The sequence below is a fragment of the Mastigoproctus giganteus genome, chromosome 2 (assembly GCF_048544385.1).
Source record: "Mastigoproctus giganteus isolate SK-2022 chromosome 2, ASM4854438v1, whole genome shotgun sequence".
In the NCBI taxonomy this organism is placed as follows: domain Eukaryota; kingdom Metazoa; phylum Arthropoda; class Arachnida; order Uropygi; family Thelyphonidae; genus Mastigoproctus; species Mastigoproctus giganteus.
The window spans coordinates 167,726,536-167,744,256 of record NC_143576.1 but is presented as its reverse complement, the minus strand read 5'-3'; the positions used below and the strand labels follow the sequence as shown (position 1 = coordinate 167,744,256).

General features: G+C 37.1%; 1 protein-coding gene across 1 annotated transcript in view; it reads left to right on the top strand.

Annotated features, from left to right (window-relative positions):
* Window positions 1–17,721, top strand: part of LOC150089729 (dipeptidyl peptidase 9) — a 483,518-nt gene that overhangs the window by 146,067 nt on the left and 319,730 nt on the right. Inside the window, 2 exon segments of the mRNA XM_090390084.1 lie at window positions 5,448–5,561; window positions 17,544–17,605. Of these exon segments, the coding sequence (XP_090246210.1) occupies window positions 5,448–5,561; window positions 17,544–17,605 (176 nt within the window).

Below are 17,721 nucleotides of genomic sequence, written 5' to 3'. Positions count from 1 at the left end.
GTAAAGGACATTCTTATCAAAACTAAAGAACTAAAATGGTCTTGGGCAGGACACATAGCTCGAAGACATGATGACAGATGGACTAAGAAAATAACAGAATGGTACCCAAGAGGAGCTAGAAGAAAACCTGGAAGACAAAGGCGGAGATGGATAGATGAAATTCATGAGTCTTTGAGTAGTAAATGGATGGCCAGTGCTCAAAACAGAAGGAACTGGAAAGTTGCTGGAGAGGCCTTCATCCTGCAGTGGATTGAAAATGGGTGATGATGATGATGATGATGAACCTATGCAGTTCCTTTAGTATCACTATTTTATCTTTAGCAGATAAAAATAGCCAGTAGCTGTTAATGCCTTGAGCACTTGTGTTTTTGTTAACAAGTTATCTGCATGTTTGCTGTGCAGAAATTAATCTTTTCTTTGTTGGATATTAAAAATAGTAATCTTCTTGTGCCATTTTCATTTGCCATTGGAAGTTTGCCAAAAATAAAAATGGGAGTAGTTACAATTTTCCTAATTTTTTCACCAAAAAAAAAAAAAAAGATCAAATTTGTAATAAATTGTAATGAACTTTGCTCTTTTCAAGATTCATAGTGAGAATTAAGCAAGTGTTATTTATAGGATTGCATTTCTTATATAATAGAATCTCATAGATGGTAGTTGATTGGTTAGTTTAAAATGTAATTTATAGCAAAGAATCATAAAAAAAAAAAAAAAAAGTACTTAACGATTTTATTTTCATTAAAAACATATACACATTCATTTACATAAGATCAGTAATCTTTATCCATTTACTGTTGAATCTGGCTACTGTTCAGTATAATGTAGGTGTACCTAGGGCATTTTTGACTGCTACATGAAAAAATTTGGCACTGGGTTTGATTCAGTGTCTTCATGTTTAGATTCTTTCGTTTCTGTCTCAGTGAGTATGACTTCTACATCATTCATAATTTCATTTTCCAACAAATTATTGACAATTTATTGGAAAACCTTAAAACCTTTAAATTTATTGGAATATCTTTATGGAGTCTTTGCAGAGCATCTGACTTAATGTTCATGGAAACAATCTTTCTTTTCTCTTTCTTTAATTTTTATTAATTTCTTCATTAATTATATAATATTTAATTATAATAACTAAATTTTACTGTACAACACAACTGATCTCTCTCTCTCTCTCTCTGGCTCCTCCGTAGCCAGGTGGGAAGGAGCAGCAGTGCGTAACACACGCTTCTTGATTAGACCGGGGTTCGAGCCCGTCACCACCAAATACGGAGGATGCAGAAAGGTCAGGGAATGACCACCGCATATCCCGGAGCAATATGGCCTTAGTTGCTAATGCTCCTAAAAACCAAATAACAAACAAACAAACAAACAAACAACTGATCTCTTGGGTAGCATACAGCTCAGCAGGCTTATGAGGTGTACCACATTAGCCTACTAGCTACCACACTGCTACACCACAGGCATCAGATAGTGTTTTAAAGAGAGACGGAAGAGAGCAGTGGTTAGAATCCTGCATGGGTCAATACCTGCAGGTTACCTGGAGTTTGGGTTGGACCTTCAGAAATTTTCCATTTTGCAGTTCCAGTTTTTGAATGTACATAATTTAGTATCAAATATAAAATTAAACAATAATACCAGTAATGCCAAATAATTAATATATTATTATGAATTAATACATTAACTCATAAGGTAACCGTTTTTATTAGTGTAACATTATTTACTAAATTATCAGATGTGTATCATATTTTTTTTTTGCATGACGTGAATTACTCACAACACCACTCAGCTATTATATCTTTACCAATTCTGTACATTTGTCTAAAAGGTATGATTAGTTTTCTAGATTTAAAATTATTATTTTTTAAATACCTCCTTTCCTCTTAATATCACATTTCTAGGTGAGTAAATTAGATGAAAGCAAAAGATTTGTAGATGTCCTTTTTTTTAATTTCTGAATTATATCTGTTTATGATGTTTTGTTATATTGTAATGCTTCTGATTATGAAATTTTTGATCAGTGATTCAGAAGTAGAAATTGGATTGACATTAAAAATGAAATCCAGCACTAAATTGAAAGGAACATTATTAAAAGTTTCCAAAAAACTGAAGTATAAAAGAACACGGCGAAGGTAAAGAAAGCCTGCACGAGAACGACGAGAAACGTCGGATAACTTACGCGGAAAATTAGTTTGCCGATACGGCACTCTAGCGCTGCTCACTCGGTAAACAGACGGTAGGTGTTAACGGTCTGGAGCAAAGTCGAGAACGATATACTGATTGACAGGTAGGCGTGGCAAACGACGTGCTGATTGGTGCGCGAACACAACACACGATAACATCGGTTTAGTATCACTGTAGCAGCACTAATGGTAACTTGTCCTAATCGTACATGCCCTAACATTTACTGTAACGGTGAAAAAAGATCAGGTTACATCGACTTGAATCCCATGGGAGCTTGAACCCCTCCCGAAGTGGAGGGGGTAACCTAACCTTTTTTCTTTAGAATCAGTCATATTTAGAAATACATTCATAAAAAAATAAATTTTTTTATGACCGTATTTTTATTTTCTTGTTCAATAATATGCCCTAATGGTGAAAATAGGTCAGGTTACCTCCACTTGAATCCCATGGGAGCTTGAACCTCTCCCGAAATGGAGGGGGTAACCTAACCTTTTTTCTTTAGAATCATGAGTGGACTAGCACATAAATTGTTTATTAATAAAATATTAATTTTTTTATTAATGTACTTTTATTTTTAAAGACACTCATGCGGATACACACGTATCATAACGTCAATCAGCACCTTAATAGCTATTCAGTATACTGTATATATAAAGAATCTTTCTTTCTTTTTCTATTATTTCCCAACCTAACGTTTAAGTTTAGGTCGCGAAATACAAGGAAACCTCTTTTATTTCCTAACCTACCATTTAAGCTCAGGTTATGAAATACAACGAAAAACAAAGAAACCTTTTCCTTTTTTCGTAACCAAACCTAAATCAATAATACAGTAAAAGCACTCATCAACTCCAAAAATCTGCTTTTAATATGAGAAAAAAAAAAAAAAAAAAAAAACACAATGAAGAACATAAAATGAACGGAACGAAACTTTCTCAGAAAAAAAATTCATGAGTACAAATCATACAGTTGGACCTGAATAGCTATTCGCAATTTGAGTAACAATATTGTGAAAAGTATCTTCATGATTTTTCCCATAAATTTGACGCCACATATATTCATTAATGTGACCCATCAACATATGTTTACAGCTGCCATTTACTCCTTTAGTTACACTTTTTTAGTTTCTTCCACTGGGCTTCGATATTATTCGTATGTGCTCCTGTATGTGGATCTACAAAATGTTCCTTGTGCCTCGTCTGTCGCACCCACCACCAATCATTTCATTGTTTGCCACGCCTACCTGTCAATCAGTATATCGTTCTCGACTTTGCTCCAGTCCGATAACACCTACCGTCTGTTTACCGAGTGAGCAGCGCTAGAGTGCTGTATCGGCAAACTAAATTACCGCGTAAGTTATCCAACGTTTGTCGTCGTTCTCGTGCAGGCTTTCTTTACCCAAGCCAAGAACACTAACTTATGATTGCATTCATTGCAGTAAATTAAAAGTACAGTGCTATATAATTTAAGTAACTTATAGTTACACACAACAAAATCAGCTGCATTTTTATTTTTTACTGTTTATTAAAATTATTTTTACAAAGTATATCTGATTTTAATTTTTATGTCACATGGGTAGCATAAGCATAGTCCATGATGTAGCAAGTACAAGGATATAAAGATATATGCACACAATTAAAATGTGTTATTTAAAGTTCGAAGTCAGAGCTAGAAGTTAGGGGGTTATGAATAGATGCCTCCCGCATTGTGAACAGTGATTGCAATTTATCATCCAGATTATTAAAGAGTAATTTTTAAGGTATATACTTTCAGATGGCATTTATCAAGTATGTTTTTCCCCTCTGTTGGAGAACAGGAGGGATTTCATTCTTGCTATCCCTTCCAACAGTATCACTGTGGCAAGAAAAAAAAAGAGTTTTCTGAATTTCTAATCAGAGGAAGAAGAATATAGCTGTTGCTGGATACCAACGATGTCTTTGTGTGTGTGTTAGGTGCAGAGACTGTGATGAAATTAGGTACCAACTCAGCTTCTGATGGGCGTCTATGAGAGTTTGAGGTGTAGGGTAGATGCCCTCGATGAAATTAATATGAGGGGCCCATCAAGCTCTCAGCTGCCCAACTCAATGCCAGAGCTCACTCCTGTGCATCAGGCAACACAGTGGCAATCTCCAAGGCAGAATCCGCTGGTCCCACAGGAACTAGTTATTGTTAGTGACTCTATTGTCAGGGAGACGGGGAATATATATTATGCAAAAAGGGCAGCTGGAATAGGACCAGGGTATGTCTGCTAGGGGCAAAAGTTGATGACGTTGTAGAGCAGATATCATATTTTAAGGGCACAAAAGGTGATTTGTTGTACACGTTGGCACTAATTACCTTAAGAGTAACAGATCTGCAGATTTACTTAACAAGTACAGGTCAATGGTGAAAAAAGAAAAAAAGTCATGAATTTTAGGGTTAAATTTGAAAGTGTCTGCAATTCTGGCCAGACACGATAGGAGGAGTATATAATGAGAGCCTTGTTAATCAATTCTGACTGGAGACATTGTACAAGGCTCACTGGGTAGAATGTTTTTCAGGTGGTCTGTGCTTGCTAACAGGAGATACTGCTTCTACAGGGATGGGATACCCTTAAATAGAAAGGGTGCAAGAATATTTGCTGATGCTATTGAGGCAGAGTTAGGTGGGTTGGAAACCTTTTGCTGTAATGGTACAGCAAAAGTTCTGAATAGTTCAAAATGATGATCCAACTTTTTGTACATAGATTAGAAGTTGGTTATTGCTATGGCAGAGGGTATAGATTAGAGTGTATCAATTTCTGTATTATTTTCAGAAAATAATTTACAGTATACTGTGTGTGTATATGCACGTGTGCGCGCACGCACACACACACACACACTCTCTCTCTCTCTCTCTCTCTCTCTCTCTCTCTCTCTCTCTATATATATATATATATATATATATATATATATATATATATATATATGTATGTATCCATGTTTGTATATGCTGAATGAAGGGCATTTTTATGAGGTTATGATATGGAAGAAAAATACACACTTCTCTGTGTATAAAATGGTTTTTATTAAACCTAATGCTTTGGTAATTCTCTGAGGATCCTCATAAGCAGACATAACCAGAGAACTAAATTACATAATAATACAGAAAAATCAATGAACATAATAAGCGTACAGATTAACAGCGACTCAGTGATTTAGTAAAAACCATGTTTTTCTTTATAATATGTCTCTGTAATATAATAAAATATTAAATCACTTCTTATGGTTGCTTTGAAACATATCTTTCAGGTGGCTTTTATCGTATCCTCTATGAGGAAGTAGATGAAAGTGATGTAGAGATTCTTTGTCTTCCTAATTTTGTCGACGAAAGAGAATTGGAACAGTTCAGATTTCCCCGTGCAGGTAAAATAGTTTCATGTGGTACTTTACACTTTTGATAATGTTACAAAAGGTGATCAAAAAAGCACGAGGCAAATTTTTTAAATATATTTTAAGAGATTGCAAATTATATATTAATTAAATTAACTGAATTTTTGTATTTATAAGCTGTTTATTAATATGCTAAGAGCTGATCAAATGCAGTAAAGAATTCAATACTATACAGAAAGAATCTTTAGATACTTAAAATATCCAACAGAAGTAATACTGGGTTCTTTTGCTATAGATATAAAAGCCAAATTTGAAGTTGGATCATAAGCATCCAGATTTCCTCACTAGAATAATTACTAAACATGTAGCACGGCTCTATTATCCCCATGTATCTGACAAGAATACATCTACTATTGCAGCTCATTAATGTGCAACAAACAGAAGGAAGTCCACAAGCATCTTATTTGTGGCCTTTTTGAAAGGTGAAACAATCAGTACCACCCATCATTGCCTTATATTGGATAAACTGAGGAGAGGTATTTGTCAAAAGAGATGATGACTGCTGTTAAAATGTATTATATTCCCTAATTATGACATGCCCTACTTGCAGACTCAGTAATGGTCCAAATAGTTGGGTGGGATGTTTTGGCAGGTTATTGCATAGTCTAGCAATATTGTGTACTATGGGACTAAAACAAAGGACCACCGAAACAACAGCTGTTAGAGAAAAAATTTCAGCTAATTAATGGCATACGTCTAATCATCAGAAAGATCACAACAGCATTGCAAGTGCCATTACCGAAGATAAATAATAAGGAGACTGCTTCTGAATTTACTGAAAGGATCGTGACTGAAGGTTGATAAGAAGGTGGTTGTTGAGTTAATGCAGAATTCTTGAAATTATGTAAAGTTATCTGCCTTTCAATGTTGTTTTCAGAAAGCTCATTTTCCTGTAGTTCGAAATGAAGGGGTAACCATTGATGACTCAGGTATAGAAGAGCTGTGGGATTGCCTACCATCACTGCTGATGCCACTTTGAGGGACTTTTGGATTATACATAAAAACTGATTTGAAAGCCTCATATTAACAGATGCTGAAATTCTGTAAGAAAAGAATTGTTCTACCTAATTCACCACAAATTGTAGAAAATGGTGTTTTGTCTATAGAGTGTCTCATATTTAGCATTAGTAGTGGCAAATGATGCAAGAAAGCAAGCTTATATAGCATCACTTGCCCGCATCCCCCCCCCAAACCATAACACTTTCCAACACTCGCACACTAGCAAGACTTGTGGATTTACTGGATGATTGTTTTCTACAGCAGGATGTTCGAGAGGTAACCAGGGTGAGTAATACTCGACCTGATTATCAGCAGTGATTATTCATGCATTAAGAATTTACAGAAAAAGGAACTACTAGATGGCAGTGATCACAGTGTACTGATGTGGGATTTAATTAAAAATGTAACTACCATCACAGGTAAAGGGAAGGGTTTTTGCTTTCGTAAAGGTGACAACAGTGGTCTCAGACATTTTTTAAATTCTATTACCAGTTCTAAATGGGAATTCTATTAAATTCTATTACCAGTTCTAAATGGGAATTCTATTAAATTCTATTACCAGTTCTAAATGGGAATTCTATTAAATTCTTTTACCAGTTCTAAATAGTGTTACCAGTTCTAAATGGGAAGGATTCAAAGAATTAATCTTGGAAGCTACAAGGTTTTCATTACATCTAAGAAACACTTTCAAGGTTTATGCCCAAATGGATGTCAGATGAACTAATGAGACTCGTGGCAGAGAAGAAAATTCACGGAATACATATAAATTATCAGGTGACATAGAAGCCTATGGTAGATTGTAATCAAGAAGTTTGTGTAATCAAGTCACAAAGGAGGTTAGGCAAGCAAATGCAGATTACGAGAAATCTTTGGCAAAGGATGCAAAGAAAAACAATGAAGACTTCTTTACTGATATAAACTCTAGAAAGAAAGGGATGAATCAGATTGGATGAATACACTTGATGTCTATGTTTGACTGTGGTAATCCTGCTCAGATAGCTGACAAGCTGAATGAGTATTTTGGGTCTACATTCACACATGAGGAATTTTGTAGGAAAGTGGAGAACAGAAGCTTATTAAACTCTAACAGGGAGTTAATGATTTTGTAATAACTGAGAGCAAAGTGGAGGAGAAATTGTTGAAGTTAAACATAAGAAATGGACCTGAGGTGCATGAAATCAATCCAGTTATATTAAAGGAGCCAGGAAAGGAAGTAAGCAAACCCTTAGGCGTAATTATGAGAGCATTGTTGGACTCAACGGAGGTCCCCATGGATTGGAGATGTGCAAATGTAACCCCAATTCACCTCTCAGCCCATCAGCTCAAATTTTATAGATCCTGTTGCAGCAGAAACTTACTGTCATTAGTGTCATTAACAAACCTGCTGATCTTCGTATCGTCTGCAAACTTAGACATTAAGCCTGATATACCCTCATCAGTATCATTAATCAATACAGAAAAAAAAAAAAAAATCTGTTGCAGCAGAAACTTACTGTCATTAGTGTCATTAACAAACCTGCTGATCTTCGTATCGTCTGCAAACTTAGACATTAAGCCTGATATACCCTCATCAGTATCATTAATCAATACAGAAAAAAATAGTGGATTCAACACTGAACCCTTGGGGCTTCACTATTAACATTAGTCCATGAAGAGCAGTGTCCATTGATTACAACTCTGTCTTCTCCCACTCAACCATCCCTTTATCCATAGCAGTAATTTGCCTCCAATGCCACACTGCTCCAATTTGTGTAGCAGTCTTCCATGTGCAACAGTATCAAAAGATTTTTTAAGATCCAAATATATGATATCAAAATTATTCTTTGCATCCAGTTCCTTTGTGACCAAATCATAGTATCCACTCAAATTGAACAGACAAGGCTTCCCCTTAACAAACCCATTCTGTGTCCGAGCTGTAACTGAAGCCTTGTCTAGATGATTCTACAGTGCTTCTTTAACTAGTGCCTCCATTAATTTCCCTGGAAAAGAAGTTAAACTAACAGTCTGTAATTACTTGTGTCACACTTTGATCCTCCTTTGTGGATTAGGGTCACATTTGCACATCTCCAGTCCATGGGTACATTCCCTGAGTCCAAGAAAGATCTCATAATTATGGCTAAGCATTTGCTTACTTCCTTTGCTGCCTCCTTTAATATAACTGGATACATCCCATACACCTAAGAGAAACGTACCAACTCTGTGGTACTACACTTAAGGTGGTAGAAAATGAAAAAGACCTGGGAGTAATTGTGCAGTCAGATATGAAGTTTTCTGAGCAGTGCAGACAGGCTGCCAGGGCAGGTCATGGGGTTTTGTCAATGATATATAGGAATTTTGCTAGCAGGGAGAAGGAGGTGATTGTCCCTCTGTATAAGGCAATGGTCAGGCCACGCCTTGAGTACTGCATACAGGTCTGGAGGCCTCATTTTAGGAAAGACGTAGATTTACTTGAGCATGTACAGAGAAGGGCAACAAGATTGGTGAGGGGAATGAAGGGATCCTCTTACCAAGAGAGGCTTAAGTACTGCAAATTGCTGTGGCTGGAGACTAGTCACCTGCGCGGTGATCTGATTGAGGTGTATAAGGCCTTGAATGCTTTGAGCACGCTGAATTCTGATGGGATCCTTCCACTTGTTCAGATTACAAACCTAAGGGGGCATAAATTCAAATTAAGAAAAGACAGATGTAGAATAGATGTGCGGAAATTTGCCTTTAGCCAGGGGTTGGTTAATTGCTGAAACAAACTTCCATCTGTCGTTGTGGAAGTTGATAGGTTGAATAAATTTAAGGAGCAACTGGACAGGCGTTTGGAGGGAATGGTGTGATTTTTTTTTTGGCTGATGCTGCATAAGCTCATACACTTGCTTTCTTGCATCACATGCTGCTACTACTACTACCACCTCAGGTGCCTTTCTTGTGTTTATATTCAACAATTTCTCCTCCACTTTGCTCTCAGTCATTACAAAATCATCTAGCTCACAGTCAGAGTTTAATTCACCTCTGGCATTCCCCTTCCTGAATAACTCCTCATGTGTATATGTAGATGCAAAATACTCACTTAGTTTGTTAGCCACCTGAACAGGATTATCAACAGGTGAACCATCGACGTCAAAGGGACCAATCTGATTCATTCCCTTCCTTCTAGAATTCACACAAGTAACAAACTCTTTGCTGTTTTCTTTACATCCTTTGCCGAAGATTTCTCGTAATCTGCCTTTGCCTGACTATTCTCCTTTGTGACTTCGTTACAGACCAGCCTGTGTCATAGTCTTCCGCGTCACCTGTTAATTTATATGTATCCCATGCATTTTTATTCTCTGCTGCATGTCTCATTAGTTCATCTGACACCCATTTAGGCCTAAACCTTGAACAATATTTCTTAGTTGGTATGAAAAGCCTAGTAGCTTCCAAGATTGATTCTTTGAATGCTTCCCATTTTGAATTTGCTATTGGTAACATCAGTTAGTCCCACCGTATAGAATTTAAATACTGTCTCAGGCTACTGTAGTCTCCTTTACAAAAGCAAAAACCCTTCCCTTTACCCCTGATGGTACTTACCGCTTTGAGGAAATCCCACATTAGCACACTATCACTGCCACCTAGTGGTTCCTTTATCTGCAGATTCTTAATGCATGAAAATTCCCTACTGATAATCTGATCAAGAGTATTACTCCCTCTAAGTGCCTCCCAAACATGCTGCTGTAGAAAACAATCATCCAATAAATTCATAAAAGTGGATTTACTGTATGATTGTGTGAGTGACCAGCCCACAAATTCCAGTCAATACCTGGGAAATTAAAATCCTCATTATACTCTGATATACTGGCCCCCTCTATTTCTTTGTACAGTTGTTTATTATACTCATCAGAGTCATTAGGCCTATAACACACTCATACTCTCAATTTTGCTTTCCCAGTGCTTATGTCACACCAAACTGACTCAACACTGCTCTGTCCACCCGTGTCGACTGGCTGTACTTCCTTGGATTTTGGGTTTCTTAACTAAAAGCATAACCCCTCCTCCCTTTCTATCCTTCCTGTACACATTGTATTCCCCAAAGACTATGCCACTATGTGTGACTTGGTTTGCTGTGTTGATTGATATTATATGTGCTCTTGTTAAATGCATTTATAAATATAGTTTTAAGTTGTTTCTTTTTAATTTATTTTGTAAAATTCGGGTATAGTGTCATGAAATTCATCAGGTATGACTATCTATTATCAAGGAAAGGTAACATTTACGCTAACTTTGCAATTAGTCTGTTTTGGCAGTTAGAACATTCTTTGTTTTAACTGTCAGTTCTAGCTGCCTATGCTTTAACATAGCACTGGTATTCAAAAGTTTTAAGAGCTGCTGTTTAAATTCTGAAAGTTATGGATGCAGGGGACTTTCAATTGGTGGAGGGTTTTTCCACACTGATTAGTAATATTCAATTTTGGGACAAAGTATCATATTATCTAAAATATATTGATTTTTAAAGACTTCGATGCTTAATTAGTTAATGCATATACAACCATTGTTATATATATATATAAATAAAAAAAAAAACTTTGTCAAATAGAGAGTCAGATTTACTCAGGGGTGGTCTCATATGTGGCACATTTTATGGTGTGGAACCAGAGGATTGCAGATTTTATGGATTTAAAAAAAAAAAAAAGGATTCTAATGAAGAGACCACTAAGTTGGAAATTTTTTTAATTTTTTTATTTATATATATATAACAATGGCTGTATATGCCGTAACTAATTAAGCATCGAAGTCTTTAAAAATCAATATATTTTAGATAAGATGATATTTTGTCCCAAAATTGAATATTACTAATCGGTGTAGGAAAACCCTCCACCAATTGAAAGTCCCCTGCATCCATAACTTTCAGAATTTAAACAGCAGCTCTTAAAACTTTTGGAGTTTCAGGATCAAAATATGTCACAAGGAAAATTGTCAAAGGGATTAAGCAGAGAATCTACTGACGCTTCGGTCTCCGGAAGTTCGGGTGAAAAAATGATGGAATGGAAGGGAATCGGAGGAGGAGGTTCTCTCGGGTAACGCTGTCAAGTTGGCAGAGTTGTATGATGAGGGCACTGCACTTTTAACACCATCGTCTGAATATCCCATCAAAACACGCCATCAAAGGCAGAAATGCCATGGTGGTGAAGAAAGCTCAGTTGGATTACTGTTCATCTTGCAGTAGATCTCCTGTTTTAAGAAGAAGCAATAGGAGAAAAGCTAAGACCAATACTCCTGAGAATGATTCAGATAAGTAATTAAGTAAAGTTAAGAGAAATATTCAGTGATGTGGATTTGGCAGAGGAAAATAAAATTTCTTCAGTTAAAATTGAGACAGAAAATGACACTGAAGCAAGCATTTTGTCATCTTCAAAGGGAATTAGGAGCAAAAACATGAAAATTAATCCTAATTTTTTTAATCCTAATTAATCCTAAATATGACATGAAGCGTCACCATTTACATGGACTGTCATTGTCTAGCAATCCAACACCCCAAAGCAAGGAAACGATGTCCCTAGCTACACAGACTCCTGAACCAGTACCTGGATCAAACAATGATGCCTGATATTGGCACAAGTTCAGGCCCTGCGTTCGGAGCTGGAGCAGGTGGTGACAGATTCAAGTAATGGTATTACCACCACCCTTCGGGAAGAAATAATGCAAATATGGAGAGATGGAATACATTCTCTTTAAAACTTATGTGGATAACGAAAAAACGATGGCAAAGTTGGAAGATATTCATGAGGAACAGGAAAGTCAAATGCCACAGAACAACCATTCCTAAGCTGATGAGCTGAGGATAATCAAACAGAGTACAATGATCAGCAAAGATACTCAGCCTAGGAGGAAAACGTTAATCAAACAGCCGCACCTAGTTGGCCTTCGCCTGCTGAATGAAAATGCTCAACGATCAAGTGAGGAAATAAAAAATAAAGTCATGACAAACTTGCAAGAAGACTTTAAAACAACAAGGATTAAATCCATTCATAAAACGCGTAATGTAGGTGTAGTAATAGAAACCAAGACAAAGGAAGAAGCTGACAACATCAGGACGAATCTAAAAATTCCCACTCTTGGCCTATCTGCCGAATACCCCAGAAAGAAGGGACCCTCAGTAATTATGTTTGATTTGAATAGGGATTCTATCCATGACCAACTTGTTGATGAAATATATCACCGTAATTCCAGGCCAGGACCAACAAAGATTAATCTACCCCAAGTATTCAACAAAGTCCAAAATTGGCAACAGCACAAATTGGATCATTCAGTTGGTGCCAACTGCATGGCCACGAGAATGACCACTATGATATGTGTAACCTGGAGCCTCCATTTAGTGTTGATGGGCTACACTGTAAGTGTTCTCATTAGGGGTAGAAAATGCCCAGGACCGGAACTGTTGGAGCCTGAAATAATCAAAAAGGCTGTCGAGTACACTCCCGAGGTCATTTTATATCTCCTCAACTGCTGTTTGCAAGCTGGAATATTCCCAAGTGATTGGAAAATAGCCAACTTGAAGCTCATCCTTAAGAACCCACAAAACCTCCAGAGTTACCAGAATCATACCGCCCAATCACATTTCTTCCAGTCCTTAGTAAACTATTCTAAAGATTACTCCACAACAAAATTTTACAGCACTACAATGGTGCCAACTTGCCTTCACCAAAACAATATGGGTTTAGACATGGTTCCTCCCTGGTTGATACCTTGCAGAATCTTCTCAGAGCAGCTACTGACACAGACAAGAAGTACTTCTTCATTATTGCTGTCAACTTCACTGAGGCATTTGACTCACTTTGGTGGCCCAGCGTCCTTGGCAGGCTTCGCAGAGCTTCCATCTCTAAAAATCGTTATGAGACCATCAAATCATATCTCTCTCCAACAGAATTGCGTAATTAATATTCCATATCAGAAAGTCTCCAGAAACATTTTCCGCGGCCTGCCTGCAGGGTTCGGTCCTGGACCTTTATTATGGAATATTGTTTTGGATGACTTCCTCAACATTGATCTGGGAAAGGTCAAATCTCAGGCATATATTCTGATGATATTATCATCGCTGTGGCCGTGGACTCCAGAATCTGCCTTGAGACACTTGCTAATCATGCCCTTTGTATTCTAAAAAACAGGGCAAAAGAGAATAACCTTCAAATATTTCCAACCAAAACTAACTCTATACTCTTAAAAGGCAAACTAAATTTTGGTAGACTACTACAAATTAAATTAGATGGAAAGACCATTAAACTGTCAATGCAAATGAAGTACCTTGGAGTAATGCTTGATACCAACTCTCATTCCAGCCACATCTGAAATACCTCCGAACCAAAATCCAGGACTATGCTGCTCTTGTTGTCAGGGTCTCATGCCGGGACTGGGGCCTCAAACGATGAACCCTCTCATTATTCTATAAGATTTTTTTCTACCGATCGTCACGCATGCCTCAGGAATCTGGTTCACCAAAGCAGTTATGGCCTCCAACAGCAAAATACTGGATACCATTCAGCAGTCCATTCTGCTTGTTATTACCCATGCCTGATATATGGTCAGCACCAATGCCCTCCAGCTTCTGGCAGGTGCTCTGCCCCTTGATTTGGAGGTAGTATGAATGGGATTGCTATACCAACTCTTAAAAGGAGTTTTACATACCATCCTCAACTACACAACCAACCTGGCTAATGGATGTAAATAAGAGAATCAACGCCTACTTAACCACCTGCAGCAGGAGTGGCAGAGTAGGTGGTCTAACTCAACAAAGGGTGAAATCACCCAGAAATTCTTGCCGAATGTAAAAATGATCTTCCCTAGACCTCCCCCATGGTTCTCACCGGGTTTGTGCACAACTTAGCTACTTACTGGCCATGGATCCATTAAAGCCAAGCTAACATCACTGGGCATCATTGAAGATTCATCTTGTGCTTGTGGGGGGCCGGAAAGCTGGCACCATCTTATGTATGACTGTTCCCGTATGAGGACCTTCGTTCTTTATTAATCACCAAAATCATGAATTCCACCTATTGGATAATATAGAAGAGTATATGGCATTTGCAAATTTTACCCAGGATCTCTTTGCAAGATGAAGAAACAATCCTATCAACCGTCCTAGGAACGTACATGCCAGTAGTAATCACTGAATAGTGAATAATATACACCAAACTGCTGACATTGAAACCTACCAATTGTGACAAACATTTGGATGAGTTTAAATACCTTGATGTGATTAAAACCAGTTAACAAGACATACTGAGAACCTCCAATTATGACAATTACCTGGACAAGACTAAACCACTGAGGGGGCCTTTGTGTCCCAAAAAGTATGACAAATACCTGGACATGACTGACTAAACCATTGATGGGACTTGGTCTCCCAACCGTGACCTTCACCATGACCTCCACATCTTCAACTGAAACAGTTATTTGGATGCGACTAAACCACAGATAAAGAACCTTGCCGCTCAACCATGACAAATACCTGGATATGACTAAGCCACTGATGGGACTTGGTCTCCCAGTTCTGACCTGCACATCTTCAATTGTGACAGTTACTTGGACATGACTAAACCACAGAAAAGGACCTTACCTCTTGACCATGATTTGTGTGCCAAGTGGCGATCAATACCAGACTTGTCTGGTATCTTTTAACTCCCATTCCCTTTCCCCACTCACCTAGTGGAGTTTACTCCACTGAATAATTTTGAGGTCGCCTTCATCTACTCCTCAATATTTCTTACTATTTCCCTCCCACTTGACTTTCATATTCCCTAATCTCTATCTGTGTTTTTTTTTTTTTTTTTTTTTTTTATAGGTCCTGTCATTGAATGCTCAGGCAATTAGGTGGCAGTACCTGCCAGAGAATAATGGGCAGCCTGGCTTACCGTCTAGCGGTGTGTATGGGCAACGTGGAATCCCATTAGGGGTCCTGTGGCCAAAAACCAGACCACAACAGTAGAACCCAACATTATACTTCTCATATACAACACACAATAGTTTTGTCTGGCTTTTACAGAGTAATGTATACTTCACAAGAGTACTTATGGTGCAGTTGTGGGAAACCACCGGTGGCACCCTCTCCCCAAACACTATGTACTCCTCAAATTCCATTTCTGCATTCCTTATATCTGTGTGACACCCAGCAATATCTGCCTTTGATGTACAACTCAAATTCATCAAATTTATTTACCAAACTCCTATCATTGCTGTACAGGCAAGTATACGTGCACCTGTGCCTATTCTTAGCTACCCTAACACAGCCGATGTATTTTTTTGTTCTGCAATGACTCCCAGCAATCTCTGAAATCCCCTGCACCTTGTGTTCCAGCCTGCTGCTTATTACAATAGAAGCAGTGCAAGAATCACTTTTATCTCTGCCAGAGCCTACTGTTAATCAATTAGTCTGTGTATCCTCCCAACCTAGCAGTTTTCCGACCCAACTAACGCTGTCTCGATAACATCAGCAAATATTCTTGCACCCTTTCTATTTAAGTGTATCCTATCACTATAGAAGCAGTCTCTCTACATCCTATCACTGTAGAAGCAGTCTCAAAATTGATTGATAAGGCTCTCATTATATTCTCCCTCCTATCATGTCTGGGCAGAATTGCAGACACTTTTAAATTCAACCCTAACTCACGGCTTTTTTTCCACATTGACCTGTACTTGTTAAGTAATTCCGCTGGTCTCTTACTCTTAATATCATTAGTGCCAGCATGTACAACAATATCACCTTTTGTGCCCTGTTATTTTATGTATTATGTGCAATGCTATACATTTCTAATAATGCTACTGCCTTTCTAATTCTTTCACTAAGGAGGTGCAGTATGGCTCTAGTAGCCCTTGCACCAGAAATAACAATACCAATACCTTTACTAAGGGGAGGGGGAAAAACACCACACCAACCTACATGATTTGAAAATCTTCTGGCTACTTATTTACAACAGTTAAATACGGTTACGAGATAGGATGTTTGTGCTGAAATCACTGATAACAAAAGCTGTATTAATACTAGTTATGGCGCCTCCGTAGCCAAGTGGGCAGGAGCAGCAGTGCGTAGCACACACTTCTTGATTAGACCGGGTTCGAGCCCGTGACCACCAAATACGGAGGATGCGAAAAGGTCAGGGAGTGACCACCGCATATCCCCGGAGCAATATGGCCTTAGTTGCTAATGCTCCTAAAAAAAAAAAAAAAAAATACTAGTTATAACTTAATAAATCATTAGATAAATGTAAAAATTTGCTAATCAATCTGAGTAGGACTAGTAAAACTATTTATTGAACACAATTTTGTATATTAATTTTGTGTATTTGTAATTTCATTAAAAAAAAAAAAGGCAAAAATTTAAAAATTTGGTTTTTGTGGTTACTCGTCGCTCACCTTTTTTTGTTTCCTTGTTTTTTTTTTTTTTTTACATAGTATTTACTGTATTTTGTCCATTTTTTTTGAAGTTATTTGTATAATGAATTTATAGATATAATGAAATTTTCATCAGTCCTTAGGTTTCATTATAAATGCTTTCAACTGCATATGCAAATGGAGAAAGTAACTAAAAATACCATTTCAGTTTTAGCTTCTGTTTTACTAAAGAAATATGGAAAAGTTATTTCTGTTTATTTATATATATTTTTAATAAATAAATTAATTTCTTTTAATAAATTAATAAATATTTCTTTTATAAAACAGCTGCTGAAACTGAAATGGCATTTCCAGAAAAGAAACAAATATTTCTTAAATAATTTGGATTTCTTAAAGAAACATATGTTACTAATACAACATCTATATTTAACAGCTGCAAAATGTAGATGTTTTAATGAAATGTAATTTAAAATTGCTGAAACGTCCAATAATTAACACTTGTTTGGATATAATAGAAACAGAAATGGAAATATTTTCTCTTAAGTTCTGGGAAGTCATGTGATAAATGGTCAGCATTGCTTTTTACATACTTTTTTTTTTCCCTAGGGACTGTTAATGCTCGTTCTTTCTTGAAAATGGCACAGTTCTTCATATCAGAGTCTGGTGAGGTAAATAATATCATAGTTTTCTGTAAATATGATTTTCTTGAAAACTTGAATATCTTATACCTGATTACTTGTCACTCACTTGTGACAAGTAACCAGAAATAACTTTACTGTTATGG